The 12,010-nt window shown below is 39.2% G+C and overlaps 1 protein-coding gene across 1 annotated transcript in view; it reads right to left on the bottom strand.

The window, feature by feature from the left end:
• The window catches only part of GMDS (GDP-mannose 4,6-dehydratase), a 907,267-nt gene that overhangs the window by 706,277 nt on the left and 188,980 nt on the right, over window positions 1-12,010 (bottom strand). The window contains exon 2 of the mRNA XM_007935374.1: window positions 6,079-6,123. Coding sequence (XP_007933565.1) covers window positions 6,079-6,123 — 45 coding nt within the window. The remainder of the gene's footprint in view (window positions 1-6,078; window positions 6,124-12,010) is intronic.

The raw sequence follows: 12,010 nt of genomic DNA, 5'->3' as shown, positions 1-12,010 counted from the left end.
GCCTGAGACAGGTAAAATACAAACTTTAAGACAAGCCAAAATGTGTGCAAACTGGATAATCTAGTTAAGAACTTCAGATTAGCAGCTTTCTCTTCACAGAAGGGATGTACGTAAGGTTTTTTGTTTGTTTTTATAAGGATTTCGGGGGGAAGGGAGATGAGAAGTTGGGAATCTGGCTTTATATGAACTTAATAAAAATCTTTATTAAATTATAGCACTTCAAAAATAAAACAGAATTCTGAAAAACAGAGGTCTTAATACATGGAAGTGTGTGTTTTGACAAATTTCATGTTTCATTAACTAGGGGATGAAAAGAAAAGTTCTCTAATGTCAGAACCAAGTTGGCTGACTTCAAAAGCTAGAGTCAGACTAGAGGGAAAAACTTTATTACTTATTTACTCTAATCAAGAGAATAGAAAATTATTAGCATTGAATTTCAACTCTGTAGTATCTACACTTCTCTTGGAGGCAAGAGTGTATACATACATATATATTTTATCTTATTGGTTCTGTTTCTCCAGAGAATCCTAAGACAACAAGTATGCCTCTTTCTTTTCTAGGAAGAACAACTCCATCTCCCCATCAAGCGTATCCATAGTACTTCTATAGTACTTCTAGTGTCTCTTCACAGTATTTATTTGCCTTGCACAGTGCAAAATAATGTTGTTTCCAGTCACTTCTGAGCTGGTAAGACTAGATTCAAAATAATATGATTGCTCAGAGAAGCCAGGTCTTCAAAATTAAGATGTCTTAAGATATTTTGTTCATCTTCACCTACAATTACATCAGTCACCTGATTTTGTTGGAACCTTTTGTTGCAGTGATTCTCAAACTGTCCTACCAAGCTAGCAGCATCAGCAACAACTGGGAACTTGCTAGAACAGCCAAGCCCCTGGTCCCGGAATAGATCTATGAATCAGTAACCTTGCCTTTACCCATACTTTGGGTGATTCTGACATAAAACAAAGGCTGAGAACCACTGAGTTAGAAGTCTGTGCTCATCTGAACCTGTCCCCTTTCAGTCCACTTTAAGCAATTTATTACCCCTATCCTTTTGCTCATAGTCTAAGCAACCATGATAATTCTGGGAACGTTCCAATGCAGCCTCACTCTCACATTTATTTTGTTCTACATAAAAAAATATAACATCTATGCTACCATGTATCCCTCTCAATAACTTATTCTCAACTACCTCAACTTCTTCACAGTTGAAGACAACAGCCTGTTAATGTTGGATACAAAAGAGATAAACACCCTTTTACCCCTACCAACTCCACAGAGCTCACATTTCCTCTGCACCATAGTGAGGAATCATTGCTGCTATGCTTTGGAGCACCACACCTTCAACTTGCATCATCTATAATGGTCCTTCTATCCATTTATGAGTCTCACTCCTAAACTTATTTCACAGACAATATGTCAATGATGTTCTCTTCCCATTATCTTAGAGTTGCCAAGTAGATCTTCTTTTTCCTCTATATCAAAATCAAATGTCCTCTCATAATGTTAAATGCCAGTGGAATGAAAACATTTGCAGCTTATGAAGGAGTCCAGGTTCTCCTTACATCTATTTCTCAATCCCTCATTCACTGAAGAACATTGCTATTTGTTTCCTGAAGTCAGGTATTTCCTTAGTGAGACAACTGAATGAAGCTTCACCTATCTGTCCATGTTCCTCCCAGCCTTTTCAAGGAACATCCATAACACCCTTTTGCTCCCAGTCCTTCCAGACCAAGAATGACTAATGTCTACCACACCCAGACTAGTACAAAGTCCAATCTATGTGACATCACACTCTCACAGAGAAACCCTGCCCCCACGGGGCTGTGTGGGTCCTCCTCCCCTCAATATTGGACATACACATGACCTCCTTCCTTATCTCTTTCCTCAGCCTACCACTCATACCTTGGAAATTGATGTCAAAACCCAGTAATGCTTCAGTAACACTTCAGGAGTGCAAACATCACTTCAACAGTCCACTTCTCATTCACACCTGTAATTGGCTCCTACTCCTAGTTTACCCTATTCTCAGACACATCACTAACTCTTCTCTAGCCAAATTGTACTTAGCCAGTCTCAAACATTTGAAGCACAATCAATAATTCTCTCTGCCAAATGTTTTCTTATATTTTTATTAAAACATTCAGTTGATGATCTAGCCTGCATAAATATCAGTCTTCACCTAAACCTTCCTACGAAATACAGATGGCCCACTCTTTCTATTGCTCAAGTATTACAGGCATCTAGGTATTTGAACATATGTGTGTGTGTAACTTTCATAATAACATTTCTAATTATTTCTTGGTATTTTTACAAGATGCAGAAGTAGCTCCCAGAAAAGGATACCAAGGTTCTAAACATATCCATTAGTTTTTAAAGTCTAAAAGTCAAAGTTCTCAAGAAAGATGATGAGCTACAGTAAGAAAATGAATTTCCTTTCCTTCAAATCCTATTGGAGTTTAGATGCAAACTTCTTGTTGCTGTTTTCCTATTTGCCTCAAACGCACATTTTCTAAAACAGTGAACCTGTAATTGGAATATTTATAAACAGATAATCCAAATTATTAAGATAAACATTCCCAGAGAATTTGGGATGCTGTGTAATTTGTTTGTTCTCTGCATAACATGAATTTATACATGTATAAATTAATATACATGTATAAAATTATACATATATAAAATGTATAATATACATGTATAAAATTATGCATACATAAAATGTATATATAATATACATATATAAAATTATATATGTATCTATTTGGAAAACATTCTTTTAAAAAGAAAAGGCATGCTATACAACCTGTGGTGGTTATGTTGTGTGTCAATTTGGCTGGGCCTGGTTGAGTGGCTGGGCAGCTGGTGGTAGTAGACCCTGGCACTTTGAACTTGGACTTAAAGCCTCCAAATTGTAAGAATAAACTCCTGTTTGTTAAGGCCATCCCATTTGTGGTCTATTTTGTCAGAGTGGCACTAGTTAACCAGAACACAACCTTAACAACATCAAATTTGAGAAACATAACCCATATTTCTTTTAAGATAAGTAGCAAAGTTTCATTTGTTTTTCACTAAAGAAAATGAGGAGAAGGCAGGGAAGAAGAAGGAAGAAGAGGTGAAGAAGAAGGAGAAGATGACAATAATGATGACAGCAAACCTAGAAGTCTGAATTTCCATAACATATATGATTGCTGATGATAAAATTGGATTTCCACATGCAAAAAAAATGAAACAGGATATATGCCTCACACCATACACAAAAATAGATTAAAGACCATAAGGACCATGTGAAAACTAAAACCATAAAATTCTTAGATGAAAATGCATGGACAGTGCTGTCAGTCCTAACTTTTAACAATGGATTATCTAATTGAATAATAAAAGCACAAGCAACAAAAAGCAAAACAAATAAATGAGACCTCATAAAAATTAAAAACTTTTGTTTATCAAAAGACTTTACCAATAAAGTGAAAAAGAAAGCTACCAAACTGGGAGAATATCTTCAGAAACCATATATTTGGTAAGAACTAATAATAGATATGCTATTATTATAAAATATAAAACTTCAAAAAAGACAAATAATCTAACCATAAAATGGGCAAAGGACTTGAATAGATAATTCATCAAAAAGGACATTCAATTAGCTACCAAGCACATGAAAAGATGGTCAGTGTCATTAGTTATCAGAGAGATACAAATCAAAACCACAATGAGATACTATTTCATTCCCACGAGGAGGAACTCTAGTGGGGCAGTGGTTAAGACATTTGGCTACGAACCAAAAGGTTGTTGGTTCAAACCCACTAGCTGCTCTGCAGAAAAAAGATGAGGCAGTCTGCTTCCGTAAAGCTTTCTAGCCTTGCAAACTCAATGGGGGTTGCTATGAGTCAGAATTGACTCAATGGCAGTGAGTTTGGTTTTGGTTTTTGAGGTTAGCTTAAAAAAAAAAAAAAATGTTGACAAGGATGTGGGGAAAATGGAATTCCTTCTCCACTGCTGGTGGGAATACAAAATGGCATAGCTGTTGTGAAAAACAGTGTGGGAGTTCCTCCAAAACTAAAAATAGAATTATCATAGCCCAGCATTTCCATTCCTAGGTATATACCCAAAAGATCTGAAAGCAGAGGCTTATACAGCAATGTTCAATGCAGCATTATTCACAATAGCTAAAAGGCACAAACAACCTAAATGCCCATCAAGAGATGAATGGATAAGCAAAATCTGGTACACAAATACAATGGAATATACTACTTGGCCAGTAAGAGAAATGAAGTCTTAATACATGCTACAATATGGATGGAGCTTGAAGACAATATGCTGAGTAAAATACGTCAATCATAAAAGGACAAATATTGTATGACCTTACTTACATAAAAAGATAAGATCAGGCAAATACATAGAGACCAAAGTTCCTTAGTAGTTACCAGGGGTGGAAGAGAGGGGAAAACAGGAGTTACTGTTTTTGCAGTACTGAGTTTCAGTTAACAATGATGGAAAAATCACACTGACTAAGGGTATGGTTGCACAGCCGATTAATGTAATTGCACACCTGCAAAAAGCTGAACTGGCAAAAACTGTGTGATAAATATATTTACAACAATAACCAAAAGAAAGAGAAGAACAGCTGAGTCTGCTTATGTACAACCAAATACCTCAAGGGATTTGGATCCTTGGTTTGGAGGTTTAGTGTCATGGTTTCATGGGACATCCCAGTTAACTGACCTAATAATATGTTTAATGCTTCTGTTCTCCTTCCTAGTTTGTTGCATAGTGCCTTGGGTCTCAAAAGCTTACAAGTGATCATCTAAACCATAATTAGTCTTTATTCACCTAGAGCAACAAAAGAAGAAGGAAAGTTAGGACTAGAAGGAGGATATAAAATGTGTGGCTAATTGCAAGAACAACTGATTCCTTTGTCATGAGACCAGAGGAACTGGATGGTGCCCAGCTACCATTATTGAACATTTTGATCAAAGAGTCCATAGAAGAATCCTGATCAAAAGGATAAGACTGCAGAAAGGAATTTCAAATTCTCATGGAATCTAGACTTTCTGGAGCAATGGAGGGTAGATGAACCCCTGAAACTATTGCTCTCAAATAATTTTTAAGCTTTAAACCAAAAATATTCCTTGAAGTTTTCTTAAAACCAAACAATAAGCTTAGCTTAACTAGTAAAAAGTGTCTGCCTTGAGCATTATGTCCTTTTAAGAACAATCTATATGTGATCAAATTGACAACAGCAACTTAAAAAGTTGGACAGCAAACAGGGAACAGTGAGTTTATGTTAACAGAGGACCAACTCAGCAAAGGAGAGTGAGAATGGCTGCACAAGTTGAAGAATGTGATCAATGTCACTGAATTGTACATTGAATTTGTTGAATTGATCTATGCTTTGTTGGGTATACTCTCAACATCAGAAATAAAACAAATTATATATATATATATATGTAAGATGTTTGTTGTTGTTGTTGTTGTGTGCCATTGAGTCAGACCCGACTCATAGTGACCCCTCCTTGGGTTTCCAAGGCAGTATCACTATGGAAATAGATTGCTCCATCTTCCTTCCAAGGAGTGGCTAGTGGGATGTAAGATGTATACACACACACACACACACACACACGTGTATAAAAGCATAAGGCTGCCTATTAGAAAGCAAATATCTACAGGTTTAAATTTTTCCTTCAAGCTTGCCATGGATCAGCCCCGCTTCTACTGCTCTGTGCCATTTCTGAATTAAGACTTGACTGAGTGGGGTGTCTTTATGTAACACATGACATCACTAAACTAACCCTAATAACTGCACAGCTTTCACTTACACAGGGTGCTGCGTTATCTGAGAAGGCGGGAAGCCTGCACAGCAGCTAGCCCCTAGGGAACAGGGGAAGCCACCAGAGCTCACAAGGAGATAACCAGCACAATGAGCTGGCAGGATGACAAGCCAAGCGGTACATTCTTCCCCTGACTCTGATTTGTTATCAGAGTTCAGTGGAAAACACACACTGAGGACAGCAGCAAAGGAAGTGTGAGGCTGCTGTGTCCGCTCGATTCTGGCAGCTTAGGCCTGCTCGCTGAGTCACTCACCTCGTAGCCCTTCTCCAGCAGGAACTCAGCCAAGTATGAACCATCCTGGGAAGAGAGGGAAAAAGAACAATGTCAGAGGCATCATGGCTAGCATAGAAGCAGAGGCAGCAAAGACTGGGAATTTTGAGAGCAGCATTTAAAGGGGATAAGGCTTAAAATGATAGTAACATAATGTTGCTATGCACTGCATGGTGTTTACTGTTCACATGGCATTTTCACAGACATTATCACACTGGTGCTCCACAGCAGCCCAATAAAGCGTTATCATTACCATCTTTACAAAGGGAGAAACTGAAATCCAGGGAGGTAATGAGGCTGTAGAGTCAGACCAACTTGGGTTTCAGCTTTGCCAATTACTAGTATATTATAGAGTCCCTGGCTGGTGTAAACAGTTAAGCAGTCAGCTATCAACTGAAAGGATGGAGTCCACTCAGTGGCACCTTGGAAGAAAGACCTAGTGATCTAGAAAAATCAGCCACTCAAAATCCTATGGAGCACTGCTCTACTCACACATACGGGTCATCACTAAGTTGAAATTGACTCCACGATAACTAGAAAATAAAGTGTGTAATATACACCAAGCAAGGGTGGCAGAGCAGAAGAGCCTGGTGCCACCAAACATAAAACTGGACATCTTACTAATCTGAGGTTTATGAAAACAAACACTGGGAAGGGCTGAGATGAGAACCATGGAACTCAGAGAGAGGAAAGGATGTGAAGAGGAGGCAGAGAGCTCGGCATGTTAGCATCACTGAGAAAGACGACGTGGGCTCCGAGGTGCTAGAAGATGAGCAATGGACAAGATGCCCAGAGACACAGGGTTCAGGCTTCTAACCTGAAAGCATTGGCTCCACTACTGACCTAAAGATTAGCAGTTTGAACCCACCCAGTGGGTTCACAAAAGAAGGCCTGGTGATCTGCTCTCATGAATCACAGCCAAGAAAACCACTTGAGACATAGTTCTACTCTGTAACATAGGGTCATTATCAGGCAAAATCAATTCAGCGGCAATGGGTTTGAGTTTCTGGTGTAGAGTTGAGGAGGAGGGTATGATAAGAGTAGTACCATCATCACTGAATAGGGTATACACACAGTCTTTACAAAAATGGAAGAGTGCTTATTTTTTATAAAATGGTATTTCATTTATATTAATTTCAAGTCATACAGCTAATGCCTACATCAAGATAAAGGTGTCTGACTAAACAAAGAGATTCTTCAGTTTTTAATAAGTCTTTTTAAAATTTCTGGGTAGGGCTGTTTATGTAAACTGAAATTTCTCATGTGACTCTTAGGGAAAGAAAGTATAAAACTCAACTAATTGAACTTATAGAGAAAGAAGTCAAAACTTGGTGAGATCTCACTGTTCTAAGGTGCTATGGAGTTACCAGCCTTTCAGGAAAATAATTGAGCAGGCAATTTACAAAGGAGCCTGGTTGCACAGTGGTTAAATGCTCAACTGCTAATTGAAAGGTTGGCAGTTCGAACCCACCAGCCACTCCATGGGAAAACAATGTGGCAGTCTGCTTCCATTAAACTTACAGCCACGGAAAACATATGGGACAGTTCTACTCTGTCCTATAGGGTCACTGTGAGTCAGAGTTGACTCAACAGCAAAGGGTTTAGGCATTTTACAATCCACTCTGTCACTGCACTTCTGCTCTCAGCCTGGGCAGAGGCCTTCCATCTCACCTGGACTTCAACATAAAATTGAGAGGCTCCAACCATTGAGATGTGCCCTCAAAAGGAATTGGAGATGTTTGGGTTTTCTTCAGTCTGAAAACCTTAAAATAAATATCCCTTTGCGCTTCAAAAGTTACTACTCCAGGAAAAACAAAAATGAAGCAAGTCTTATTACTATCACTACTTGGCCTAAAAAGCTAAAAGCTGGAACTGGAGATGCCCTATGGGTCCTGAAAAAGACCCGTTGCCAAGTGTGTGTTTACGACATTAATGTAAAAGTCATGCATAAATTCCAACAGAGTGACAAGGTAAGATATGCAAGGGACACATTTTGTGGTCCATTAAAACTTCCAGCAGATTTTCTTCTGACTTCTTGACATAAATATTATGGTTTATAGACTCATGTGGAGAAGAAGAGAAAAAGCTTGGCATACTCCTTTTCCTCACAGTCTTATGCTCTATTATAGTTGCACAGTTTTTACATACCCAATACGCAAACTAAATCAAGTAATGACAAGCCAGGCCAGCCTCACTACCATTGGAAATGTTAGCACAATCAGTGGTCCTATAAATTAAAAGAATGAGAAAACAGCTCATTAGAAAAAGCATTTGCAATAATAATAATAATTATTATTATTATTATACTGTAAATAAGAAAACCCTGGAACTATGAGGTTTTTTGTCTTATTTTTTCATTTTTGAAGCAAGCAGCCCTGTACTTCTCATTTTTTATTAATTTTTTTGGAATAAAAAGTTAAAATGCTTTGTGTTCTAGTTGCATAGAATGTTTTGTTTTTTATTTTAAAGGCAGAGGTGAAAGAGCTGGGGCGGGGAGGGGGGACGGTGTAGAGACTGTGATTATTTAGAAAGTTGATGTGAAACAGGCCTGCCCAGGACTGAACCCTGTCAATAAGGTCTTGTTCTTCTCACCCAGGCCCTTCTCAAACTTTCCAACCACACTGGAACATTCTGAACCAGCAGGGCACTCACTTCCTCCACACTTCCCTGCCAGGCCTATCGAGTGATAGCCAGGCCTCACAATGAGTGGGAAACTGGGCCTCACAGAGCTCCTGGTTTCTGACTTTTGCTGGTCCTTTCCCCAGGCCCCCAAGGTGACTCAGGGGAGAGATACAGTATCTGTGTGAGGCAAGCCCTTGCCAAGAAAAGTGGCTGCTGTTTCCGTCTCCTCTTTAGGAACAGTGGCTGCTAGAGAAGACTTTAATCAAGTGAATGACTAAACTGTCATGGCAACTGAGGGCCTGTGGCTAATACTAAATCCTGGCACTTCACTCCCCGGAAACCAAGGAAACAGTGGTCCAAATTTCCAGCTCCCTCACTGTGAACCCATTTGTCTGTTATAAATTTCAGCATGGTTTTCAATCCTCGTTACAGAAAACATCTTAATTGGAGATACTTATTTAAGGGCTTCTCTGACTCCTTCTTGTAGGATACTCATCTATTTCAAGCAATGCCCCACAGTTTTTTAAGTCAGCAGCCTTTAACGTTTTCAAGGCATAGAAATATTTTCCCTTTTACTCTCCCAAGAACTAAGGTGACCAAGGCACAGTGAGGCTAGCTGACTTGCCCACTGACACACCACCATTACACACCAAGCCAGAACTAGAATCAAAGTCCTTTACTTTGAACTAAGAAATCACCTCCTCCTTCTCTTCCACCTCCTCCACCTGGGACCTACCAAAACATCTCAAATCCTGCAAAATAGGAACATAAAGCATTCATTTTTAAACCAAAGTGTGTTATTTTCCATAATTAGTTGTTTTCTGAATTAAACAATGCTTCCAGTTTTAATCAAGTGATCCAAACCCAGAAACACCATGTAATTCTAGAACACTCCAGAACTCAGAGGAGGGAGAAAGGATACAGTGCCTGAGGTTTCCCTCACCTTGTTCTTCCCCTGTGACCAAAAGGACCAGATCTGAGTTTGCTTGACACCTACAGTCCCTGTGTTGTTGTTGTTGTTATATGCCGTCGAGTCGGCCCCGACTCATAGCTAGCCCTCCTTGGATTTCTGAGGCAGTATCACTACGGAAGTAGGATTGCCCAACCTTCCTTCCTCCCTGTACTTGTGTATTTCTGTTCTTCAGAGGGAAGACTCTCCCTTCTGATGGAGTATTCAAAAATGTTCGAGATTGAGACACATCAAAATGAGTAATTCCAGAAATTAATAAAATTATATCACAACTATAATATGAAAATTACTTATAAATCCATATCTATAAAAAGCTGATGGAAATGCAAAAAGTTCCTGCTTCTACGGATGACAACAGAAGACTGGCAATAGAACGCTCACATCCACTTCTGAGACCAAACATTTTCTCAGGTCAATCCACTTTGTGTAGAGAAGAGAGACCAATTATTTCCTCTCCCTCTTCCAATATGGATGTACTGATAGCCTAGACAGACTGTACACAAAGAGGAATCTCTCTTATATTCAGTGTGAGACCTACCCCTCTGCACTTCATGATAACCATACTATAGATTTCTGCCTGAATACCGCTTGGCAGCATTTTTGAACAGGGTAAGATAAGTAGTATCTGGCTAAAGAAATCATGCCACTGATAAAATGAATGCATTCGTTTAGACCATCTCAAGCATCAGAAAATAGAATACACCTTCTGTAAGAAGAGAAAGATCTCATTTAAATTACCTTTCTTTGGAGCTCTTGACTCTGTATCCTAATGACTCTAAACTAAGAATCTTTTCAGCTAATCACAATTATACTATCAAAGTAGTCTACACCTCCAATACAAAAACCTGAGTGATTAACACAAGCTCTGTTCTGAACCAGAATAAAAGCTTCCAATGAAGCCGTCACTGGGGTGTGAAGACTCCAGAGGGTGAATGTATTTATACCTGGCTATTTGCCATACAAACCACTGGACAGACTGTCAGACTCACAAAATTATAAAGACTAATAGGTTAATTAATCCAGCTCTCTCATCTTACACTTCAGGAAATTGAGACTCAAAACAGTTGGTGTTTAGTGTATAGTCACCAGTTAGGAAGTGGCAGAACCTGCACACACACAAAAAAATCAGGCCTTTCCCAGACCTCGGCATTTTGCACTAAAAAAGACTGAGAAAAATGTCTAAAATAAGGTTGTTATTTTTGTTAGCTGCTGTCGAGTCAGCCTCCAACTCACGGGGACCCCATGTACGATGGAACGAGATGCTGCCCTGTCCTGCACCATCTCGTGATCTCCTGGGGATCAGACTGTTGTCATCCATAAGGTCTTCAGCAGCTAATTTATGGAAGTAGATCAGCAGGCCTTTCCTCCTAGTTCATCTTAGTCTGGAAGCTCCACTGAAACCTGTTCAACATCATGGCACAACCTAAGAGCCAGGACTAACATCACAGATACCTCAGCACATACTGTACCATCTACAATCAAGAACCAATTAAAACACACAAATGTTTTATCACAGTAAAGGGACAAAATGAGAGCCAATGGGTACAGGAATTATTAGCTGACTGAATGGTGGGTAGAAAATGAGGATGCCATCAACATTTAAAATATAAAAAACAGCAAATGCTACAAAGAAAATGGGATTGAAGGTCTTAAAACAATGTGGTAGAGAAGAAGCAGTTAACGACAGAATTGTTGCTACTGTCGGGTGTCGTTGGGTCAATTCCAACTCAAAGCAACTTTATATGGCACATTAGAACTGCCTCATAGGGTTTTGTATAATCTTTACGGGAGCAGGCTGCCTGGTCTTTTCTCCCACAGAGCTACTGATGGGTGCAAACAGCCAGCCTTTCTGTTAGAAGCTGAGCACTTAACCACTGTGTGACCAGGGCTCCTTACTGATTGGGTTTAATAGATATTTTTTAATTAAATAATTCTTATTCTTAGTGGCTATCAAGTCAATTCCGACTCATGGTGATCCCACGTGTGCTCCATAGGATTTTCAAGTCTGAGACCTTTTGGAAGCAGATTTCCAGGTATTTCTTCCAAGGAGCCATTCACCAACAGGCTACATGCATGCTGGACGTTTTGTCACATGTAGACACCTCCACATAAAGTGTATCCAGGCAATCCTGTATTTCCATGGGGTCTTCTTTTCTTCTTTAAATGTAAATTCCTTCATTTGAACTTCTGTGTTTTTCTCTGCAATTTCCTTCATTTAAACTTCTGTGTTTTTTTCTCTCTCCTCTCCCATGCTTGCCTCTTACATGGAAGTTTTTATCCTTCAGGAAAAAGACAAAACCTTCACGTGGCCTCTTAGTACTA

This window comes from Orycteropus afer, unplaced genomic scaffold (genome assembly GCF_000298275.1).
Source record: "Orycteropus afer afer isolate SDZICR_OR568_19922 unplaced genomic scaffold, OryAfe1.0 scaffold00027, whole genome shotgun sequence".
Taxonomy (NCBI): Eukaryota; Metazoa; Chordata; class Mammalia; order Tubulidentata; family Orycteropodidae; genus Orycteropus; species Orycteropus afer.
This window is presented reverse-complemented; position numbering and strand designations above follow the sequence as displayed.